Here is a 25,307-nt window from a genome sequence, read left to right on the forward strand (position 1 = left end):
TCTTGCTGTTGCTGATCATGCTTTGGTTTGCATGATGAAAACTACAATAAACTTTCTTTGCTTGCTTTCAAGTTACAATTTTGGATTTAATATAGTGATATTTCTGACCCCCTTAAATGCACCATAAAAGGAACTATATGACATTGACCTGTGAAACCCTTCACCCTGCTGGTCTGAGGTAATGAACCAAGAAGCATTTCTGTTGTAGCTTACTACAGTTAGGGAGATGATATTGTCTCTGTGTGTGTGTGTGTGTGCACCTTTGTGAATTTTCCCCCGGATTTGCTTGGTAGATACAAGACAGCACTCTCCAGTCCAACTCCAGTACTCTCTCAATATGCCTGTAACTAGCTCCAAAAAAAAAAAAAAAAAAAAAGAGAAAAATGCTAACAGCAAATCTGCTTTGCATCTACTACACTTCTGTCTGTTGTAGTACTTCCAGAAAACATTTTGAATGAGGAAAAATAGAAGAGCAATGCCAGGACCATGAAATCTGTTGGATGTATAGCTGGACAGAAAGTTCCTCCTCTTTCACTGACTTTATGATTTCATGAGTGACCTTGGCATGTTCTCTGTCAAGAGTTCACAGTTTAGCTGGGTAAGGTGACGTAGTTTATTATAATAAATTTAGCAAACATTGACATCTATACAGGGAACCTAGCTTCCTTAACATTAGGAAAGGTCATAAATTGCACAACCTTTTAATTCCATGGAATACAAAACTACTGAATTTGACTCACAGAAATAAGTTTTACAAACTGTTGCATGCTCACCTACACGTTAGCCTTCAATGACCACTTTCCTTAAACCTTAAAAAGAAAATAGTCCTCTGGTCTAGAGCTGGTCAGCAGATCAATAGGAAGTAGTACAAGAAACATGATTTTCCAACAACATAACACCTGGTACAGCCTTCATCACAAGCAGCAGCACATAGCAATATTAATCCAGCAAAAATCCAACATCTTACATAACAGCCTGCATCCAGGAATTCGTGGTGGAGTTAAGTATAAAGTGCCTTTAAAAGATGGGAATGTGTATTTGCCACCCTCATATATAGATCTTGCACTCATTTAGATTTGGTTAAACCAAGAAGATCCCTGAGTTATGTATAAAAGCAGGCTTTTCAACAAAATTACAAATAAATAAATAGGAAAATCATTGTCACTGAAGGTAATTGTTAAACTCAATTGAAAGCTTTAAATACACCACAAAAAGTCAGTTACTGTAAAGAGCAAAAACTCAAGCCATAAAAATTAAGAAGACTGTCACCAAGAACTCTGTGGTTACATCAAATTTTCAGCTGTAATGGTCTGTGAAGTGAAAGGATTTTGGCTCTAAACTAAATACAGTGGATGTTCCGCATCTGCTTTGCTCTTCTGGCTTCTAATCTAAGCTGCCTTACTCTCTCTTTAGCAGCTAGTTCTGCTGCTCGTTTTTCTTCTCTCTTTCTTCTGAGCCATCTGTGGAGAGAGAAAGAGGACCAGAAGTACTGGCAGTTGCAATTTAAAGTTTTACATCATCCATTCAAAGGAGGCTTGCCCCCCCAACCCCCCCCAAAACTGGAGTCACCCTGTCCTGCAAGGTAAGGTTAGGTATCATGGCCGAGACGGTCTAAAAGCTGCCACACCCAAACACAGGAGGCACTGCCTTTCCACCCCAATTCTCCTGCTTCTGCACTATCTTTACCTCCCCCACTTTGTTAAGGCAGATTAACATTATACTCATTTAATGGACTGAATCAGTCCAAGCCTGCTCCAAAGCAGGCAAAAAGGGTTTAGGGAGAAGATCCCTTTTTTAGCAAAAGCAATTCGCTATTTCAGCTCAGGTGCTGACAAGTAATTTCACAACAGTGACCTAACAACATTAAGGAATTGATGTATTTTTGCTAGACTGTAAGTAAGTTTAAAAGGGCATATTCATGCAAAAAGCCCCCCCAAAACAGTAAGGACTTCAGCAGTAAAAATGTACCATAACTACAGTATCAAGCTGATAGACTACAGAAGTTTCAGATATGGTTCCTTAGGAATGACCCTACTCACTCTTTAAAAGCTCTGTCGCATTCCTCTGTCCTTGGAAAAAAGGCAAGTTCCTCAGCTTGGCGTCTCAAAAGTTGTATCTGTCTTTCTTTCATGTGTTCTCGGTGCTTTTTTTTAAGCCATAAATTGTAGGCTGCTTCTGGATCCCTATTCCTCTCCTAGTTAATAAAAAAGACATATGTATACATATAGCTTATCATTAAAGGATCTTTATATTAATCACATTATAATAATTTTTTTGAACTCTGCTGGCATCTCCCCTCCACAAAACATACTTAATAAGCAAACTAGAGCATATGCTAATATGGCATGGGATATATACATGAGCCAGCATTCAAAGTGCTATGTTTAAAAGATACTGAAATTAGCTGTTCAAACCCATCACTGCAATGCAGAGGAACTTAAGAACAGTATCTGAATCTCCAGCTTTTGATCAGGTCACGTGCGTTAACTGCTTGCCAACAAGTTCTGATGGCTAGGAACATGCTTCCCAGAGTTTTCTGGGTGCTTGTTCACTGCAGGGTTCACCCAAGTCATTCCCCTGATAAACAGGAGTATCACTGTATCCCCTGTGATTTTATAGTTAAGTTCATGTGTGCCACTTCCACCACTCAAGCCACCCTGCCAAGCAGAACAACCCTAAACATGCAAGTCTATCTGGCTCTTCACTGAAAACAATGTAACAAGAACATTCCCTGTCGCTGTAAATTTTCATACACTTTGCTAAGAACACAGGCTTAGAATTTGGTTTTCCTATTTAACAAGAGCACTGTAGATCCCAGCTTTACCCTATGAAGATCTTACTTTGATGCTCAACTCTTCCAGCTGCTTTGCGCGGCGAATTCGCTTTTCTTCCTGCAGTTGTTCTTTCTTCTTCTGTAACCAAGCTTTAAAAACTATCTCATTCTCTCTTCTCTTCTGTTCTTCTAGTTCCCTTTGTCTTTCTTCTTCCTTAAGTGGAATGAAAGGTGAATAAACTTAGCTTTTAAAAGAATCATCTTAATCTGCAAAGACCTTCACAGGCAATAAATAAGCCACTGGAATTATATGAGAGACACACTAAAATACCAATGAAACGGGAATACTCAAAGACTGCATCATAGCTGATACTACTTTTAGGAAGAAATAACTTGGAGCACTTCTGCGGTTCATGACACATTCAGATGCTTTCAGTCTAATCCTTTTTGTGATTACCTCAATTTCCATGATACATCTCGACTCAGACATTTAAATAGCATCAGGTGAAAACTTTTAAAATTAAGTCTGCCCAGTAGCTCAGATTGGCTTAAAATCACTTCAAATTGATGCAATTTAAAAATGAATGCAGCTCTCAGGCTTGATGGGTGACTAAACCCTAGAGGATATTTAACTACCTATGGATTGCAGGCACTACCTTATAAAAAAGGACTTTTTTCTGGATGTGAAGTTGTAATATGTTTACTTAAGGAGTATTAACAGCTTTGCGCTTTTTTCAAAATGAAACATTTTTTACAAAATGAACTGATTTTTTCAAAATGTAAAAAAGTTTCTTTTAATTATTAATCACGTTTTAGCTGAAAAGAAGTATCTACAAGGAGGAGAAAAGTTTTCAATGAATGCTTCAGGAAGCTGATAAGGACATTTTTTACCAGGATTTACTCTCTTTGACACAAAAGTTACAATCCGTACTCATTTCAACACTTGCAGAAATCTATTCTTCTTGCAAATATATGCCATTCCTCCTACCTACACACAACTTCCAGATTATCCTCTAAACTTACAATTTGTAATTTATTGGAATGAAAGAAACCCCACCAAAATAAAGCAGATGGATTCCAGTAATGTCAAGAAATGTTTCACGCCTGTGAGATCCATCACAGAATGGAAGAATTCCATTCAAGAATGAAGAAATAAGGTAACACATCCTTACCTTTCTGTAAGTCAGCCAACAAAGGAAGAAATTTAGCACATGCTGTTATGAAAATAACCTTCCTTGCCTCCACCACACCACCTTTTACTTTAAATACACACAGCATGGTGTCGAGATCTAGTCTTGTGTGTGCAAAGAAAACACATCAATCGCTCGTCACACTTCATACCCCTCATTACTGAGCTAAGGCTCAGCAACCTTTTCAAATAAAGCAGGCTAGACCCATTTCCACGGATAGAAAGCAACCTTGGAAGCTACTTTAGCCAGCTTACTTAGTACATCGTGGCACAGAAAAATGGCAGATGCTTCAGGCTCTCTTTATAGAGCATACAAAGCAAGTTATGTTTTTGTAATTGTATCATCATAATGCAAAGAGAAGAAAAACATCTAAGTTTTTTAAATCCTTCGTAAAGATTTCTGAAGTCCTCATTACAGCTGTCAGAGGCTGACTCTATTAAATTTTTTCTGAGTAAGGAGCTGAGAAAGAATTAAAAGGGTTCTCACAGTCATTCTCCTGTGTAAATTTTATATTATAAGACTGAACAATCTCCCATATATTTGCCTAATTCATACTTCACGAGCACCCAACTGTGAACCTGCCATTAACCTGTGGTTAATGTAAATTTCCTGCATTGCAGTGTAATCTGTGGAGATGTGACACCAAGTGCTAAATTCCAGGAATAAGTGGGACTGTAACAGAACCTAGGTAGAGGCAATAAGCAAAAGCAGTAAGCATAGTATAGCAGAAAGCAGCCTACCTATGAAGGACATATAAAATAAAGACTTAATTTCTCCTCTGAGCAAGGCATGATCCTACACCACTCTGTGGGAAAGAAGCTTTGAAAGATTCTATACAAATCTCAGAGAATTATTATTATTATTGCTATTGCTAACTCTTTTATCTTGGAAAAATGGAATAATGCCCTGAGCACATGATCTCTGTGATGCAGAGGAACAGGATGGTCACTGTGTCTCTATATCTTTACCTCTTTCCTCAGTCTTTCATTCCTTTTTTCTATCTGCTTCCGTAATTCTTTTTGTCTGGGAGAAAGACTGTAAGTGGAGCTTTTCACGGACACATCTGCAGACTGAGTCCTCTGTTGATTCTTCTGTTTTCCCAGACCTCTTGCAGCACTGACAGCAGAATTTGGACGATACTTAGAGTTAGATGGAGGCTTAGGGAAATACACACACTCTTCTTCACTAGGAGAAAAAGAATGTGCTCCTGGTCTTACTGGAGGTATGTCCTTTATTTGAGAGAGAGTGCTAAAAGAATCGTAGTGTGATTTTGGAGACACATGGTGAGTTTCAATATCAGTAAAAGAAACACTTATTGGGGGCAAAAAGCCCTGGCTTTCAATATCACATAAACTTAAGAGTTCAAACTTCCCATCTTTTTCCACTAGGATTTTACCATCTGTCAGGTCCTCATCTATGCCAGCACGTGGTGAAAGGGATGTGCTTTCCTGTCCCATGTCATTAGAAATATGCAACTGAGATAGCACACTTGAAACATCATCTCCTCCTGCAAAGTCAGTTTTATAAACTCCAGAATCTTCTAGAGGAGGAACTTCAAGATCCACCAACTCATCCTTGAATTTTAACCTCCGTTCTCTGTTTTGATCCACAGGAGCCTGATTCTCCAGCTCTTTGTTGGCTTCTTCAATCTTTTCTAAGATGTAACGCTTTATTTCTTCATCCGCTATCTCACTCAGTTCATCCTGGCTTTCCAGCTTGGATTCCTGGGTAGAGCTTTCTCCACTGGTATCAGACCCATAGCCCTCCTGTCCAGCATCTGACCTGGATTCCAAACTTTCTTCACTGATGGAGTATCTCACTGTCTCACTTACATCTGCCTCTGAAAGCTGATCTAGATTTTCTTCAATTTCCTCAATGACTTCCTCAAAGCTGTCTGCAGCTTTAAGAATTTGTTCTTCGATATCCTCTTCATTTTCTTCAGGAGTCTAAAAAAATTAAAATAAACTAGTCTCTTCTCTCAACAAAGAACAGTATCAAAGAAAGAGAAAAGAAACAGCAACAGAGAACAGCAGTACTAACTACTCTAATTCTACACAAGGCTGTCAAATAGTGTATATACTAACAGCTTTTCTTGGCACTAACAACTCTCTTGTATTTTCTCCATCTTCACATTTGCGCAAATTTTAACTAACCATGGTTTGTGCATAAAAACAAGGGTAAAATCAGCATAAAACCTGAACAAGTGTTGCACAAAGGAACCCAAAAGCACTTTTGAAACAAACATTATTTTCAATGAACACTGAATTTTCTGTTTTAAGGCAATTATAACCAAACCAGTTAGTTCACTGAAATGTTTTTCACTACAATCCCAAATAACCTTCCTTGTCAAAGTTCAGTGAATGTACCTACACATTTCAAATGATACTGAATTTTGTGTTTATGATTCCAAATACTACTCAATTTTGTCTTCTTTATAAGACAAGTTGCATTTAATGTAACAAATACCTTTCTTTCAACAAGGTTTTCTTTTTCTTCTTCATTGGTTAGCCATTCCAGGTCTTTTTCAAAATCATCCTCATATTCTACATTTTCTGTTAAATCGCTGATATCTGCTGGATCTCCTTGATCTTCCTTTTCACTCATTTTGGTGATGTGTTAGAGTAGTACTACAAAAAAAGGGAGAGAATAAAATGTTTTAAAACTCCAGTGGCACACAAATATAGAACATTGGTATCTCCTCTGGCACTCACATCAAATTTGTGAGCAGTATCGATACAACCACGTTAGACAGTGCCACAGCACCTCAGGACTAAGGATCACTGATGGTTTATAAATGTGAATGATTTTGGCCTTTCCAGCTCCTGCTACTAGGAGAAGATTTGAGTTAAAGCAAATCGAGGTGACTTACAAGTCCCAGAAGAACCATGTGAGCCACAGCTTACATTAGATCAAATTACCAAAAAGCTTCTCATAACGACATATTAAAATAAGACATTCATTGACTGGACTCCTGACAGAAACCTCCTGCTAGAGTGCCTGAGCATTTACAGCAGCTTTCAAACCACATCCCCTCCACTAGTAATGGGGGCAACTAAAGTTACACAGATACCACCTGAGACTGCTGAGAAAAATATTCAGTTTTGGTTTGAATTTCTGAGTAGGGTAACAAAGCGAAATACTCATTAAGCTATTAGTCAGGCTGGATATCGTCATACTCATGACAAAACTGAAGGTGAGCTACTATAAGGACTGAGTCTTTTAAACAATCTTGGGACTGCTAGCACACAGATGCCATCAGCTCCTGAAGGACTGCGTAAAAGCTGGTGCTTGGTGCTCCAGGCTGCCTGCTACCCCTCGGCTCAGCTCACTCAGTAGGAGGCATCTGTCTCCATCTAAAGACACAAAAGATGTGGAGACACTCACCAGCCTAGAGAGCTGATCCTGCTCCTTTGACAGCTTTAACCACTCATAATTCCCTCCCTAATTTGTTTATTACTGTTTACAAAGGCAACATGGAAAAAACCCTCTTGATTATTTGAACGTTCGTGTCCTCTTTGTACCCTCTGCTATGGCTGGAAGGTGCCACTTCTGAGTGTCTCTCTAGTAGGACAAATCCATGCCATTTACAACATACTAAAGATCATGATTGTTTTGACAGGACAAGGAGTAAGGGGTACAAATTGAAAGAGGAGAAATTTAGGACAGATATTAGGAAGAAATTCTTCACTGTGAGGGTGGTGAGACACTGGAACAGGTTGCCCAGGGAGGTTGTGGATGCCCCAACACCAGCAGTGTTCAAGGCCAGGGTGGATGGGAACTTAAGCAACCTGGTCTAGTGGGAGGTGTCCCTGCCCATGGCAGGGGGTTTGGAACTCGATGATCTTTAAAGCTCCTTCCAACCCTTAACATTCTATGATTCTATGATATGAGCATTAGCTTATGACAACGCAATATGGGTGTAAGAGTTAGCTCTGGCTCTGGATCAGCTCTTGCCTTATGACCATCCTGCCCTTCCAGACAAGAATCACAGAATCATAGAACCACAGAATCAAAAAGGGCTGCACCTGGAGTTTCCAATCTGTCTATGCATTTTGCAATGCATTTTGTAAAAACCCTTTCATCCAAGGAAGACTGTTGCTCTTTTAGACTTGAAAATTTAGTCAAGATTTGTCTAAGAGAAAAAAGTGGTAACAGAGCTGGGCATTTTTTGCTGCAAACTTGTACAGAAACTTTTAAAAGGTCTTTCTTTTCTTCGATCCATATGTTGTTCAAGAAAATCTGGTAGTTTTTTCTTTTTCACTTCTTTTAAGCTATCACTTGCCACCAGAGTCACTCGTTCACGCTAGATTTCTCAGAATTTAAATTTTTAGAGCTCTTTCAGACTGTTGCCTTGGCTTTCCACGCCATGTCTATTTCGATCATTTTCCTGCACCACCTCATATGACATGTAATGATTTTTGCTGGAAAATGCTCTTTCCATCACAAATATCGTTGGTTTGGGTGACATGTACCTGGGTTCTTAACAGAGGTTACTTTGCTCTCGTACATACTGAGCACAAAAGAACTATTTCTCTATGACTTCATAATTATGGTAAGCGGACAAAAAACCTGCACAGCTGAACTGTGCCTTTAACAAAACACATTCACATTAGCCTGTGGCACTCAACACAAACACTGAAAACTGTTCAATTCATTTAGTTAGAGTATAATAATGGGGACCAGCATAAAAATCAACTTCTTCTATTGTAAGATAAAGTAGTCATGGCTGAAGAGCGAATTTCCACTTCTACGTCCTTGTTTCATAGAATCACAGAAGTTAAGGATTGGAAGGGACCATAAAGATCACTTTGTTCCAACCCCCTGTGCCATGGGCTGGGACATCTCCCACTAGACCAGGTTGCTCAAAGCCACATCCAACCTGGCCTTGAACGCTTCCAGGGATGGGACATCCACAACCTCCCTGGGGAACCTGTTCCAGCCTCACCATCCTCACAGTAAAGAATTTCCTCTATCCTAAATTTCTCCTCTTTCAATTTGTACGCATTGCTCTTTGTCCTGTCACCACAGTTCCTGATGAAGAGTCCCTCCCCAGCATCCCTGTAGGCCCCCTTCAGATACTGGAAGGTGCTATGAGGTCTCCACACATCCTTCTCTTCTCCAGGCTGAACACGCCCAACTTTCTCAGCCTGTCTTTGTAGCAGAGGTGCTTCAGTCTCCTGATCAACTTTCTGGACGCCTCTGGACTTGCTCCAACATGTCTTTCTTATGCTGATGACACCAGAAAATCCGGATTCAGCTGCTATTCTATTTAGGGTCTCATGAACTAAAGTGATTCAGCTTTAAGAGGGACCAAAAGTATTCAGAAAACCTCAGACCTTCATTTCTACCTGCTTCTGTTCTAACCGGGGTGTGTCTGTGGGGGGACTGTTCCGCACAGCTTAGTGACACCTCTACGTGCTTACACTCAGGCACGGCCACAGCAAAAGGCGGGATACAGCGATGGATTTCTGTTGCTTTGTCCCTTCGCGCTAAACCATACACACACACACACCTACAGGCACACAGACCCGCAAACCCGAGCCCAGCGCTGTTGCGGTGTGGAAGCTCCTCACCAGCACCCCCTGCTCCGCTCGGACGCGCCGCCCCGCCCGCTGCCCGTGTCCCGCCGGGTCCCGCCGCTGCCCGGCCCGGGGCACAGGAGGCGCCGCCGCCCGCCCGCGGCGTTGCCGTGGCAGCAGCGGGGCCACCCCCCCTCACCTCCCTGCGGCGCCGGTCACCGCACGGCGGCTCCCGAGGGACAAACGCCTCCTCCCGCTCCGCTCCCGCCGCCGCCGGGCACGGCGCTGGAGAGGAGCCGCCGCCCCGTTGCCATGGAGACGGGGCTCCGCGCCACGACCCCCCTCCTTGTCCCCCCCCTTCCGTGTGACACAATTCCATTTAACGCCTGGGAATTGACGGGAAGCAGAACACTGAGGGGCGCCGGGGGACATCCCCCCCTCCCCAGGAGAGTGGCCGGCGGCTCTCCCTGTCCAGATGAAAGCCCTTGGATGCTGTTAAATAATGCACTTGCCAGGGAAGAGCCTCAGTTTCTGTGTTGTATTATTCATGATGAGCAATCGGATCAGCGCAAGAGCCAGCAGCGTCAGAATTCGGGCTTTTGTTAATCACGGAATTATAGAATCACAGAATGGTTTGGGTTGGAAGGGGACCTTAAAGATCATCTAGTTCCAACCCCTCTGCCATGGGCAGGACACCTTCAACTAGACCAGTTTTCTCAGAGCCCTATCCTGGCCTCGAGTGGTTCCGTGGATGGGACATCCACAATTTCGTGGGCAAGCTGTTCCAGTGCCTCCCCACTAATGACAGACAAGCAGTGACTCTCCAGAGAAACACCTCTCTGTGTTAACCACACTTTGCTCCTAGAACTTGGAAACGGGGAGAAAAAAAGAAACAAAGAAAATCAGGAAAACATCCTGAATTAATTCCCGTCTGGGAAAAAAAAAAAAAAAAAAAAAACAAACAAACAAAAAAACACACAAAAAACCCCACCCCAATTTACCTTCAGGGCCAGGGAGCTGGCAGAGGTGTCAGGCTCCTCAGTAGAGCTGAGGGGGAGGTGGCACATCACAGCCTCCTCTGGGGGGGACTGAACAGCCCCCACGGGTATTGGATGCCACATCCCTGTGGTCAGCAGGTCCCCAACAAGCTCTGTGACCATCAGACTCACCATGGAGCACACGAAGGGCTCCCTGCAAGGGGAAGCAGCTGCTGGCAGCTCTCCAGGGTGACCAACGTTCATGCAGCATCACAAGATGCTTCCCAGCACCATATTTTGGGGGATGACCCTCCTCAGCCCTCCTGCCAGAACGTGGCCCTGGGCTATGGCAGCATGACCCCCCCGGGGGTGGAGGGAGGGAGTTGTCCTCATTGGCAGTACTGACATGGTGCCTACCACACTCTCCTTCACACAGCCATGGCTCCCAGTTGGAAATGAGTACACTGGCACAGCAAAGTGAAGGATGACAGTCTACAAGGCCACAGACCTCAGAGGGCAGGATCCCTGCTGTACTAAAGGGTTAATGTTAATGGAAGAAAATACATGCAGAAAACAGCCACAAAGCCAGGGCTTTGATAACTCTCAGAGTAACTTGAGTAGAGTTACCCTTTCACTCAGTCACATGGGATAGAAAAGCTAAACCCCTTCAAGGTGGGGTTCAGGAGATCTCTGAAGACATCTGTCATCATAGGCCACATGCCATGGGAGGAAGCTGGACTCCACTACCTCAGGATTTCTGCTTATCCTACACCATATAGCGAGAAAGAGAAACGGGTTTTGTTTCCAGTGGGCTGGAAGGACTCCCTAATATTTACTGGAGATAACACTTGGGTATGGCTCTTGCTTGGCAATGGTTCTTTCTATACCTGGAATAACTTCAACCACTGACCTCATCTAGGGCATGCAGTTATCCCACCCTTGCAGACAATATGCTGAGTTTCTGATTTTCCACATTTTATAGATAGGTGTCATTGACAAATTTATAGCACACTAAAATTCAGAGAACTTGGCACAATACCAAAGCTTTCCACTCTGCTTTTTTCATAAGACTATCCTTCAGCTTAAAAGCCAGTGCTAACGCTTTTATTCACAAGAGATGCTTTATTTGACTAATAACAAATCAGCATGATTAAGACAAGGATTAGACCCCATTGTCTGAATATCAAGCTGTGATGCTTGGTAATGATAACTTAATGATATGAGGTCAACCTAAATTCATGCATGCATTCATTAACCCACATGTCATTAAATGTAGGTTTTCAGATGTTCCCATCTGTGAGGAAGCTACAGAGAATGGTTATGAAAAATGCTATGAAAACAGCAGCTAAGCAGTGCAGGGCTCCAAGGACCAGCCCCGACATGTTGGCTGATCTTTTCCATGTCACTAATGCATCAGACACTGTTCAGGGAACACTGTTTCATGCAGAGAGAGTACATTTCACAGAGAAAGGCTGCATAACACCTCCAGAGTAATGGTGAACAAGCACCTTACCACCTTTGTATGTTATGTAGGAAACAGGTGACACTATTAGAAGCCACTGGGAACAGGGTCCAGAGCTCCCAGTTCCATAGCCAAATTCCCTCTTTCTTTCCCAGTACTTGGCTGCAATCACACCAACAGAGAAGAAAATGCAACCCCTTCCATACGGAGCCCTTCCCTTTCCCTGAGAGCACCGCCAGAGCAGCCAGCTGTGTCACACATGCACACAGCCACAGCAGGGTTGAATGTAGCCCTGCCATGCCCTGGTGGGCTCTCACAGCCAGTGCTAGCCCAGAGGGACAGCAGTGGGTGCTGCTCCCGAAACAGCAGCCTTTGGCAGCTCTTACTATTCTTGCTTTTTGGACAGAACAAGCCCAGCACGTCTCAATGTAACAGTGATCCCAGGAACTAAACCCCCTCTTTAGCTTTAGTCCAGGAATTATACTGTCTTGATCTTACCAGCAGGTAAGATCTGATGCAGGACACACAGATTCAGTAGTAACACTCACCTCCAGCAGCCCAGAGCATCAACTGGAACAAAGAAACAGCCACAGCTTCCCAGGCAGAGCTGTGTGTAGTATTTATCTCATCTCCATCAAACTGCACTGCATGCTGTATCTCCAGTGCAGAAATTCAGCTCCTTCACAGCAGCTGTGTGTCCCTTTCCAGCTCTCTCAGCTGTACACGATGTGGCAGGATGCGATGGGAGGAGCAAGGAGGATTGCCACAGTTGATGTGGACTTGCTTCTCTTGAAGTCAGGAGCAGCCTCAGGGTTCTTGTCACAGCACCTTGCACCAGCACCGCATGTGAAACATTTGAATCCACCTGAGAGGGTAATGCTATATGCCTGTATGAGCTACTAGCTGCCTTCCTGACATATACAAGCAGAGATTTTAATCCCTCACACTGTCAAACTCATCCCTGCACAGCTTACTCCTGCATTCACCCAGGGACGGCAGATGAATGAAAGTCAGAGCAAACTTGACATGCTGACAGTCCTATCCTTCCTGCCTCGCAATAAAGCTCTGAAGGAAACAATCCTAAAAAAGCCTCCCCTCCCCCTTTCCTCCCCAGAACACCCCTCTTCTCTTGCCTTTAGGGTTGTGCAGAGGGCTTGCTGGACTACTACCCACACCAACCTACATCAAACTGGCAGCAGGTACTCAGAGATCACTTTGCCCTCCAGCCCACCCTGTACTATGAGGTGCAAGACATCTAGAAGCACAATGCAGGGACTGCTTTCCAAGGCAGACAAGTGCGGGTATGCCAGGATGCAGAACTTACAGCATTTCTTCCTTAAGGCCTCAATTTTGTAATTAGGTCAATGTAAATAGAAAGGTCCTCCTGCATGGCAAACCTACACCTGCTCTCCCCTGCTGTCACCCTCAGTGAGACTGATGCATCCTGACCAGGGTTACCCTGCATCAGTGAGTGATGACTTACCTCACTGGACCAGTCTGCACTGGAACTGGAGTTCAGCAATTAAGAATCTTTAATACATGACACTTACACAGAGTTCTGCAAACCTACAGAAGCCAGCCAGTTATTACCAGCCTCTTGAAGACTACCTTCTTTTTGTGTGTTTTGTTCTATATTGTTTTCTTCTTTGTTACAAAGATGCTCAGAAAAACCTGAAGCAGCAGTGCTGTGGATTAGCAAGGTATCAAGATAGAAAACAAACACTGGCCACACAGGATATCTCGGAGTAGTTTTATTTAACAAAAATATCTATTCAATTAGAAACCAACAATGTCAACATGGTTACAGAATTTCATAGGCGTCATTAACTCTGCATACAGCTCCAGTCAGGCTCTATAGTCACCTCATCACCACAGCAACAGCATAGCTAGGAACCTGAGCAACATCCAGGTATGGCTCCCATACATTAGCAGACCTGAAGATGTACACAGTGTAGTATGCCTCTCTATTGCAGTTGCCACAGTTTCATTACTTTGGTAGACAAATCATTGCTATTGCTGTAATTTGTTAGTTAATTTTTTACTTGCTTTTAAAATGACTGGGCTGTTCCCCATCAAATATTTGCTCTCCGTATGAAAAACATGATTAAAATTGAGCTGCTCCTTTGGGTCACTTGACAAGAGTGCCATACACCCACTCCTCTGGCCTTGCTGCAACTGCCATCAGACCAAGGAACTCAAAGGACAGACTACCCCTGCACCAGGACAGCTCATCAGCTAGCATTTCATGGCTTCAGATTTTTTTTTAAAACAAAAAACAGCAGAGAAAGGAATATATACATGGGTGGCTTCAAGTTTCCATTTCAGGATAAGGCTGAAGTTTATGTCTGTAAATGCAAGTGCAGCTGAGCCCTCTTTAGGGGACTGTTTTAGGAGGCAGCCTGCAAACACAGAGAAGCTTTGGGGAGTGGGTTACCCTGAGCAGCCAGCCTGGAAGGGGTCCCCAGGCCCCAGATCCCAAACATATTAATCATTCACCTTGTGTGATAAAGGCTCAGGTTCACAGAAAATTATGAGAAATGTCCCAGTCAGAGGGAAAACACCTTCCCAACCCCAATGCTGTGAAGTTTCCATGGCACTAAAAGCAAGTGATGAACCAAAGCTGCTTCTTCAGCTGAAAGAAGGAAGAACCTCTAACCAACACACAAAGAGAAGGCATGGAGGGAAGCACAACGTGTTGCACCTTCTCCCTTGCCAGCTCTCCTGTACACTTAAAATCACCACAACCTTCACAGCAACAGGGACAGTCCACAGGCCATTTCCACAGTATACTGCAGATATCTGTTGCTGTGCTGATCATGGCACCTGAGTATCCAGGTGCCCAAGCCCAGGACAACTCTGTGCAACTCCTTCCCAGTGTTGAAGCAATTTAGAAAAAATAAATTATTTTTTAAAAAGAGACATGATGCAAGTCCCAAATTGCTTAAACTGGACAAAACAAAAGGACTGCCCACTCCAAACATTCATTGTTCTGCTCACGTGGAAAGAAGAGGTAGCATTAGTGGACAGAGACCCATCAGAAGCATAAAGGCATTTTATAATAAGGGGGAAAAAACTGATAGACCATAAGTCATCATTTTTCAAAGCCTCAGACAGTCAGTGTGCTAACTACCATAACTGAAGGTGTCTATTTAGTCACCAGAGTCACAGTTCTCTAAGGCCACAAAGAATAGCTTAAAATCCTGCAAGTCACCCTACTTCTTAGTGTTAACATCCACCATCCCACTGAAACAGTTCAGCCCCCAGGGTTGTGAAGCAGTGATTCCTGTAATCACAGAAACCTGCAGCCCTAAAGGACAAACGCAAAGTTGTCTAAGGGTCCCTTGGATTAGCATCTCGTCTATTTAAACTCCCTCTTAACTTCCCCTCCAGCTTTACAATCCTTTGGGTACTGGCACAAGTAGTTTTGCTGATAACCAGTCCAGTAGTGTTACAGATTGCCCCAGGACACAGTTATGTTTTTGGGGAAGCACCATGATCAGCCATGGGCTGGCAGAAGGGGTGACAGAAGACAGGAGCAGGAACAAACAGTACAAGCTCCTCAAGGAAGCGTGTGCGTATGCAGAAACATTAGTGTACCAGTCCTCAAAACGGAGCATCCAGCATCACAGGGTAGCCCCAGTGAGAGCCACACTGCAGAGCACAGCCCTAAGGCCACCTCCTGTCCCAGGCCTGGGGCTCTCCACAGAGAGGTCTATTAGTGTGCCCTCACTTCTGCCCTGCAGCAGCACCTCAGTGACAGAGAGAGCAGCAGTTGACTAGACAATCACAAAGCTGCCTGCAGACGGACAGCCTTAGACTAAAACCTCCCAGGGTTCTCATTCTTTGAGAAAGCTTTACTGTTCTTTGCTGCACATCCATACATGCAACAGAAGAACGAAAGGCATTTTAGAAAGAAGATATTTGTTCTTACTTATGTAAGAGCTAATACATTTGCCTTCTAAAATGTGCTACTAATATAGTATAAATATGGATCAAATACCGTTAAGGTGATTGCTTTGGGAAGAAAAGGCAGAGATTAAAAATAGATCTATATCTTCATATGTAGTCACCAAGAGTCTTCGCTTGGTGCGCTACTGGCTTTCAGGAGATCTGCTTTGCATCTGCTCTTGTCTTCTGTAAGCTCTCACAATACTGCATATGCCACTGACCAAGAACACCAGTGAGATGACCGCAAAGTAAGAGGCGTAAATCATGAACTGCAGAGAAGAGGAAAAGAAAATAAAAAGAAGTGGTTAAACCAAGCAGTTACCAAATTTATAAGAAGGTTAATAAATAAGCTCCCTTCCTCCTCTAAAATATCAGAAATCAGTGATTATTTCTCTACATACCCTTGATCCAGAAACAGGCAGCTGAGAAGCTTTACAGCTTGGTTTACCTTCCTCCCTCCCTGCCTTCCATCAATTGAGGTAAAAGCATCTGTCATACCTGGGTGAAGATGTCCAACCCAAGCCCACTGGCATCCACAACAATCAAAGTGAGCACAGTCTGAAGTGCTAAGGCAATGAAAGTATTGACCCCAAACACCAGGGCATACCGCTCCACGCTGAGGTTTGTAGCGATCTGGAACCTGGAAAGAAAGGGATGACCAGAAACATAAGGACAGGGAAAAAACAAGAGACTGCACAAATGGGAGGGACGTTTCTGGACAACTATGCAGCCTTAGGAGTTACATGGACCAGTCCACTGTTTTTCACAGCTAAATTACCTTGCACTGATAGTGTACTTTTCTAAACAGGTTCATGATGGACTAGAAGCTAAAAGAGAACCTTAGATACATGCAAAACTTTAAAAAAAAACCAACAAACAACCAAAGGAACCTTAAAACGGCACTTTGGGAGCTCTCTGGGTTTTTGTTACTGAAGTAGCCCTCCAGTTCAATGTAAAGGGTCTCATCATGTAGACAAGATACAACACACTCTGATCTCAGAGAGATGTTGGCAGTCTCAAAGTGTCAATCCATTGCAGTGTGGTCCATAACCTCTGACATCCTCCTAACAAGAATTCCCTTTGCAGCTACCAGTTTCAGCATCACTCCTCATATTGAGCTGTCTCGTAGTGATTTCAACAACAGTGTTTTCCTCCCCAAAGTCACAAATAACACTGAAGAAGTTTTCCTCCTTACAGGTTAGGGAGAGCTGATGCTTTAACACAAGGCATCATCCTCTCCTCATCTGTCAACACTTCACTCCAGCCATGTCTGTAAAAAACATCCCCCTGGCAAACAGCACTATATAACATTTAAAAGTAGTCAGTTTAGCGTCGTAAGACTTTTAAGCTTGGGCATGCTGCCAGCTAAATATATCTCCAGGCCTCAGTTTCCAACCAGAATCACAACACAAAACCTTGCAATAGACTCTTGTTACACAGAAAATACCGCGCTTTCACAACAGCTGTAACATTGAGAGCAGTTTATATTAAAAAAGATACTCACGTTGCTATCGTGATTAGCATCATGTAGATAATTCTGAAGACAACATAGGATCCATAGCACACCCAGATGTTATGAACAGTGTCCATGACATATACAGCAGCAGCAATGAGAAAGGAGAACAGGGCAAGTGCCACTTCACCCCACATTGCCCAGGATGTTTTTATGTGACCCACAACAACGACTGCAACAGCTCCTGTGAGAGGAAGGAAAGCACAACCATTAGTAATTGCAATTGGGGCAATTTGGAGACCGTGTATTAGGAGCTGTACAGCCCCTGACAGCCAAACATGATTGAAGTGGAGGACATGAATGTGACCACCTTAGAGGCTCTCCTTCCTGACCCCTCCCTTGCCTGGAACCCTGTAAACTCCCACTCGCTTTCACAGAAAGACAAAAAAAAAATACAAAGGTCAATGCTGATGGCCTCTGAAGTCTCCTCTCCTCTCCACAGCCCCAGGACTCAGGTCACTGCTGCTTAGTTCTCTGCACTTGACTGTGGCAGTGTTGTCAATTTGGCAATTTCTGTTGAGAAATGCAAACCCTGGTTCTCAAAAGCACTCAGCTAATTATTTTGTGCTGCTTTAGGGGGGTAGGAAGACATTACCTACTTTGATGCACAGCTGTTAGAGCTCTCTCCTCGGAGGCACAAAAACCTACATTTACTGTCATCAGCACGTTGGGCTGTAAGAGTAAGTAAGAAGAGGAGTCCAAATCCACATCTCCTGGGATGCAGCCCAATCACAGGGTACAGTCATGTGCTACTGATTGTGCAAGAACAATCCTTTGAAATCAGAACAGGTTTGTAACTCTGACTGGATTTTATGAAGGGGAGATGGGGAGAGAAGACAGATCACAAGATGGAAAATATGTGATATTTCATGCAAATCAATGAGCAGACAAGGTGTTCATGCAGAACCACTGTTGTAGCTACTGAGAAGCCTAAATACATATTACATTAATAGAAAATTCCCATTTGGGGTAGGCCTTGTTCTGCAAACAAGCCAAATAGCAACCAACAGCATAACAGCACCGCTGTACAGAGCAAACTAGACAAACAGCCTACTGACAAAGGGAGGTTTACTGGGGATCTGTGAAAAACAGGATTGTATTCAGCATTATAAGTACAGAAGTGCTATAGTGCAGCATCTAAGCTCTTTGTAGCCCTTAGATGCCCTATTATCTTAGAAAACCTTCAAGCACACCAAGACTCCTTGTGTTCCATCAGTGTGCACAAGACTGTGATCCCATCAGGCCTCACATCAATCTTGCAGACTACAGAAGAAGGGAGCTATGCCAAGGGAAAGGAATTTATTACCCCCACTAAACTCTTCTTCCCAGTGCTTGCTGTGACACTATGTGACTGACATTTGAAAGTCTAGCTCCCCTGTAGCAAAACCCTGAGATGCAAAAAGAAGGTAAAGTCCTAGGGCCTTCTTCCTACTTGTCTTAGCAATTCTGAAATTTGGGAACAGACATGACTCTCTGGGATCTCATGGCAACTCATGAAGTTGTGCTCTCCCTATGTGTAAGGGTTGTATCAGCCTGACACCTAATTAAGATATTCAATCTGTGTCCTGCCATGAGACACCTGCAGCTGATCCAGTTGTTTCACAACCCAACCTGATAAAGGACTGACACATTCCCAAGAAAGTGCATGAATGCAGCTTAACAGTCAGCTGACCTCCCTAGAAGGAATACTATTTCTCTTGCCCAGGACAGGAAGCCGACAGGGACGTGAGTCACCCTGCTCAACTTAAACCCTTCTGCAGGGCCACACAGGCAAGGATGGCAACACCATCTGACACAAAGGTTGCCAAACACTGCTCATAACTAAGAGTGATGAAAGTGATGAAAATGATGAAAAATCAGATCTGGGATGCACGAGGAGAGGTATATCTACTAAAGGGAGAGGAGTAAACAGTATGTTCTTCTGTAAGTCTGAGGCTTCACTGAATAAAGCCGACTGCAGCTCTGGTCACCCACCTTCAAAGACAATGCAACTCAACCTCAAGGTTTGGTGCAAAGAGGACCTAATAAGATGATGAAGAGAACAAAAAGCTTAACCTTACCCAAGAACACTAGAAAAACTTGATTTCTTTGGCTCAGAGCAAAGATTTTGTGCTAAAATACAACCATGGCATGACATCAGAGATAAATAAACTGCTCATTAATAAATTTTAACTGGAAATCAGAAGCTAGAGCATTTGCTCTAGTGCCTGGGGAGTCAGGTCACTGCATGCTCATCCTTAACAGGTCCCTTCCAGTCCTGATATACACTTCAAGCTTTTAGTTGTGACTATTACTTCACTAAACTTTACTTCTTTCAAGCAATTTATTTGTGTCAACTGAAAGGATCTTCTGGTTCTGTCTTTAGAGCAGTTCAGGGCCAGAGGCTAATTTGCTTTCAGAAAACGTCACCCAAAATGATTCAACCATTTATAAAAAAGATACTAGAGAAAAAAAAATCAAAATGGGAAACTAAAAACTCCAGTTTTACAAGAGTTTAGTGCCATCCACCTTTTTTTCTAACAGGTCCATTGTTCATAGGCCTTTTAAAAAAGGACCTTTATAGCAAAGATGTTTGTGGTAAGGTTTGAAAAATATCCCTCCTTTCTTTTTTGTTTTTTTTTTACATTTTTTTAAATCTGCTGACATTTGACCACATTATGGGTCTTCCTTCCCTTGATACCAATTCTTTTCCTTCCTGGGAACAAGGCAGGATGGTAGAGGAAGCCAATTCAAACAAGAAACCAGAGCCATAGCATTGTGCTAGGGTGGAGGAACAGTGTATGACTGTGTGCTATTTAAGTACAGGTTTAGCACACTGAGGACTACTGAATAGCCAAAGCCTTCAAAATCAACTTGCCAACAGTTTCAAAGCCAACTAACAACAGGTTGTAGACCAGCTTTTAGAACTCTAAACCAGCTACAACATCCTACCAAACTTCAAGAGGCAGGTGAGTACGCCCAAGAAAGTACTAATAATTTATTTGTATACCTTGGTTTCTTTTGCCCCCAAGTACGGGATGTCCACAGCAGATGATAGAACAATGAGTCCATCAAAGAAAAGGAACATGCTGCAGCAATATCTAGAAAGCCTCTCGAAGGGTAGGATAGCTGTATGAAAAAATTATTGTCCTAGTTCTGGTAATGAAACAGTATTGAACAACTTAATAAACAAATGTTTGTGTTGACTGGCCTACCTGTCCCTTTCAAGTCAACCAACTTCTTTCATCCTAATAGCTTCTCCTCTTAACAGTGCTGAAATGACTAAACATGGCTCACTGCATGCTGTATGTGTACAGGAAACCTTCATATGTTCCCTACACAGCCGAAGGAAAACCAAAAGCACAGGACCTTTAGTCTGACTCTGAGTGGTTAAACCAAGCATAACTCCACTGCCATAGTGACAGCCAAGAACACACAGCCAGCCAAATACTTCAGAATGAAGACTGACTTGGGAGGCTCCTTTAAACACCTACGTCCTGGATTACAGGAATCAGAGCCGTGTGCAGTGACTAACTCAACACTGAGCACCCTAGCTGTGTCTGTCAGGGAAGCTTACCTAGGAGCGTCGAGGCTGCCTCCACGGCACCGTTGTAGATCTCTGTGCTATGAGAAGGCAGCACCATCTCCCACAGCCCCTGAGCGTAGTTGATGACCTGGAAGTATCCGCAGGTGGACAGTGCCCACCACACGGACCAGCAGAGCATGGTCCGGGAGGAGTAGCACTGCAGGAAGTCCTGCCAGAGATCCTTGAGCACCTTTACGATGTCTACTTTCTGCTCCTGCATAGATTGGAGAAGGAAGGGGACAGAAATGTAAAGTTTTTGTTTATAAATGCTTCACACTGACCCACAAAACTGCCCGTTTCAGGTGGTCTGATCACTGATGAGTGACAATACCACTCTTGGACACAAACCTCCACACAGTAATGAATAAAAAGCTTCCCCATCCCACAGTCTCAGGAACTGGTCTCTGCACTAACCAGGGCCATCCCCTTAAGTGCAGAGAAAGGGTTCAGTTCCAAGCATCCCTCCATCTCTAGCTCTCCCAATCGGGGAACAGGAACTGCTGATGTTATATGAGCAACAGAAAGGTACCAGAGAAGAGACACGGAAAAACAAGACACGATATCCACTTGGACAAGACAGGATCAGAAGTCAGCCATTTAAATCATAAAGGCAAAAACCATCACTGCCACTTTTAAGTCGTGATCCAAATTTTGTAGCACAAAGAACATGAAGGAGGAGTATATCTCCCCACAAAAAAAGTAGATTTTCATTGGTACTAACATTTTGAGTTTATTAATATTCAAAGAAGCAATCTCATTACAACACACTCTACCCATGTTAAAGCTCACCAAGGCTTCAAGAAGGTGAGAGATATCATCTGGGGATCTGAAGAGAAACAGAAGCTACTTCCACCAGACACTGCTGTCACAAATGGCAGCTCCTGTACATACAAGTTTCCTGACAAATGGCATGAAATTAAGTGCCCTGACAAATGGCATGAGGTAAAAAATGTATCTTTCCACTCCAGAAAGAGCACGCTGGGGGGCAGACCCTTAAGAAATATAATTGAAAATAGATCAATTCTAGCAACAGGGGATGACAAACAATCAAAATCGCTTTTTACATGCACACTGTTACAGTCCTGTTCTTTACCAGTTTATGTCAACAGCAGCAGAGGAAAAGAGCATGTCTTTCCTTTGTAGACAAGAGTTCCTGATAACATTTGCTGCATGCACACATGTACAGAGTCTGTGCAAACAAGCAAGACCCTTCTTGGGTGAGTCAGAGGAGCAGTTAGACTACTTATGTGAGACTGGGCAGAGCCCCAAGGCCCACCCAGCATCTCTGGCCCCTGTGAACCTGGATTCCCCGCAGGGAAACACACAGCAGTGTCACAGGACTGAGCTATTGCACATTGTGCTGTCACAGGTCCAGTTTCAGCGTGGTTTCCAGACAGCAGCAGCAACTTTGGGCTCTTGGCGGTTTGCCCTTTGCCTGGGGGAATTGTGCAGCATGCCTGGGAAAGACTATTTTCCATGAGCAATAAAACTCATTTTACAGTGTTTCTACTAACACTCCCAAAGACCACAGCCTGAACCCTGACCTGAACTTGCTTTCTTCCACCCCTTAAAGGGTCACTAATTTCTAAGCATCTTCATTAAACACATGAAGTTCCATTGGTGCTTTGCCAATGGCGTAACTCTTGTTCAGCATATAGAGACCATTCCTCCAAAGCCCAAGAGAACAACTTGGGAAGAGGTCAGCTTGTGACAATGTGACCTTAGCACATAATGCCCACACAGAAGATTTCACATGAAGCTCAAGTTTAGGCACAGGAAACAAGGGAAGGGAACTAACTGTCACGTACACTGCAAAAACTGATTCGGCACGTTCAGCCCAAGCATGTGCCTGATAAAGCAGAAAGGCCCATCTGCCCTCCTACCACCTGGCAGTGCTTCTTCAGTATAGTTATTCCTACAGCCATTCATGTTTGTGAGATATGGTTGTCGTTACCTCAGGAAGGAAGACTATCATCACACACCAGTGTGACGATAGTCTCAACTTTTAGCACCAAGTATAACTGAACTCCGGGGAGTTACGCAGGTGTACTTGCTCCTTCTTTAAACTATTCACCATTACTTTGGAACCACATGTACTCTTACAGGGTAGGAGTAGGATAAACAAAAGGGATGGATAAGTTATATGTTAGTCATTACTGGCACAGAGCTTGTCTTAACAAATGTCCTTCGGCACACAAGCACAACACAGTTAGAAACACTTTTGCTCACACAAGATCGTGCTGGATGGGGCAGGATTAAGTCCCTGGAATGTTAATACTTTTAATTCTCAGCTGTAGCTGGAGAAGCTGAAAGCAGCCCTGGATGCTGCCTCCCCCAAACTGTGGCTTACTTGCTAAGTGAAATACCCACTGCTGACTAATCCAATAGCCGTGCTTACCTTCTGGCTTGTTCTCAGAACAAGCAAGGCCTCCTTCTGTCCAAGGAGCAAGGCTGACCTTTCCCCAGGCCCTCAAATCCCCCTGCTGAGAATCCCCCTACAGGTGTTTCCCTGGAGCAGTGGGGCAGTGACCTGCCCAGCAGGCAACTACACACACACATTGGGCCTCCAAACTGGAGGCTGCTCACTCATCACCTTGTGGGACCCAACACATCCCATCACCCAACAAGGGTGTCTGCACACTTGTTTCCATACAAGTGACTCTGCTAGAGGTTAGGCAGCCTACAAAAGCCACAAGTCAGGGCACTACCTCAGTGCTCTCATGGGCTGCATTAAGCTGCTATTATGCAAAGGTGTTTCCTGTAATTTATCTGTATTCTGACCATCTATAAATCATCAATATCTGTCTCCAAGTGCTCTCAAGAACTATTGCAGTTCCCTTCCTAGACTAGTTTCCTTCCAGGATCATATGATAAAACCCAATTACTACACAGCTTATTACTGCACAACTTGCACAACAGTCGAAGAAATAAATGTCAAAATGAGAGTGCAGGAAGAATTGTCTCTTTTCTGCAAGTCACTGATGCATCCAGAAGCACACACAGAATTTGTATATATACTGAATTTTTAGTGCCCCAGAGACATCCCTTGCTTTGTACCATTGAGTGGCAATTTGATGCCCAGAGCATTTTAATTATAGCATTGGAAGACATGGAGAGCAATTTCAGAAAACTAAGGAGCAGCCTACCATGCTCAAACACCAAAAGAATGCCAGTAATAATTTTCCCTGTGCCATAAATAAGGAAAGTGGGCTAAGCAAACGGATACTTTTTTGATGTTAGATATTACATCTCTACTGCTATGTACATATATGCACATATGCATGTGTGACAACCACATCAGTATGGCATCTTCTCCTTATGAAAACCCAGGGCACAACTCACCTGTTTCTCTGCTGAATGACCCTCCCCATTTAAGGGAACTTTTGTCTCATCCTCCCAGCCAGGTGCGCTCTGCACATCAGGATGATCCTGGACGGCCGATCCATTTTTACAGTCCATCACCTTCATTTCACAGCTGAGCTGCTGACTCGAGACGTGGTGAAAGAAAAGGCTTTTTTGTGGCATCGGCAGAAACCATGCTGTGCCAAAGGCAATGGATATGCTGGTTAAGGAGATAACGTTCAAGCTGAAGAGGGACCATCCTGCCACCGACACAAGGACCTGCCCGGACACCGAGCCCACCGTGTAGCCCACCAGGGTGGCGCTCCGGCAGTAGCTGGTGACCTTCTGGTACAGGTTGACATCGACGACGCTGTAGATGTAGGAGTAATAGGCGATGTCGGTGGCCGTCCCCATCCCATAGAAGAACTCGAGGAACTGGACAGCCCGCAGCCCCTGGGCGTACAGCAGCATGAACCAGGTGACGATGAGGCTCAGGCCCTGCAGCAGCACCACGGGCTTGTACCGCAGGTAGTCTGTGGCCAGGAACACCGGGAACAGCAGCGCCAGGTAGGAGTAAGTCCACACCGGGTAAATCTCGTTGAACACCTGCGGGAAGGAGAAGGCGGCGGTGACACCCAGCACCCACAAACTAAACACAGACACACCGACAGACACACAGACACACCGACAGACACACAGACACACCCCGCGGGGGTGCGAGGCGCCCGGGGCCGCCGTACCTGTGTCTCGGAGAGATTCTTGTAAGGCCCCAGCAGGTAGCGGGTGAGGAAAGGCTCGGACGGCCGCACGCTGCAGAAGAAGCCGTAGGCGCAGAGCAGCCCCGTGGGCAGCGCCCAGCAGCACACGCCGCCGCCGCCGGCAGCCCGGGCGGAGCGCCGCGCCGGCCGCCCCCCGCGGGGTCCCGCCATGCCGGGCAAGGGCAGGGGCGGGCCGGGGGCGGGGGCCGGGGCCGGGGCCGGGGCCGGGGCCGGGGCCGGGGCCGGGGCCGGGGTGGAGG

The 25,307-nt window shown here is 44.3% G+C and overlaps 2 protein-coding genes across 2 annotated transcripts; both read right to left on the bottom strand.

The window, feature by feature from the left end:
- Window positions 1–599: 599 nt before the first annotated feature.
- On the bottom strand, window positions 600–9,802 carry CCDC181 (coiled-coil domain containing 181). The gene is given in 7 exon segments (XM_064644332.1): window positions 600–1,350; window positions 1,352–1,460; window positions 2,040–2,194; window positions 2,841–2,987; window positions 4,932–5,909; window positions 6,430–6,590; window positions 9,682–9,802. Coding segments are annotated over 6 exon segments (1,581 nt in total). The 5' UTR covers window positions 6,568–6,590; window positions 9,682–9,802; the 3' UTR covers window positions 600–1,296.
- Window positions 9,803–13,657: 3,855 nt separating this feature from the next.
- Window positions 13,658–25,285, bottom strand: SLC19A2 (solute carrier family 19 member 2). Its single transcript, XM_064644333.1, has 6 exons — window positions 25,030–25,285; window positions 24,290–24,895; window positions 20,939–21,161; window positions 17,374–17,566; window positions 16,368–16,509; window positions 13,658–16,138 (listed from the first exon to the last, which is right to left on the bottom strand). Exons 1-6 carry the CDS (start codon window positions 25,216–25,218, stop codon window positions 16,013–16,015), a joined length of 1,479 nt encoding a protein of 492 aa, XP_064500403.1. The 5' UTR covers window positions 25,219–25,285; the 3' UTR covers window positions 13,658–16,012.
- Between the last annotated feature and the right edge of the window lie 22 nt (window positions 25,286–25,307).

This window comes from Pseudopipra pipra, chromosome 2 (assembly GCF_036250125.1).
Source record: "Pseudopipra pipra isolate bDixPip1 chromosome 2, bDixPip1.hap1, whole genome shotgun sequence".
Classification (NCBI taxonomy): domain Eukaryota; kingdom Metazoa; phylum Chordata; class Aves; order Passeriformes; family Pipridae; genus Pseudopipra; species Pseudopipra pipra.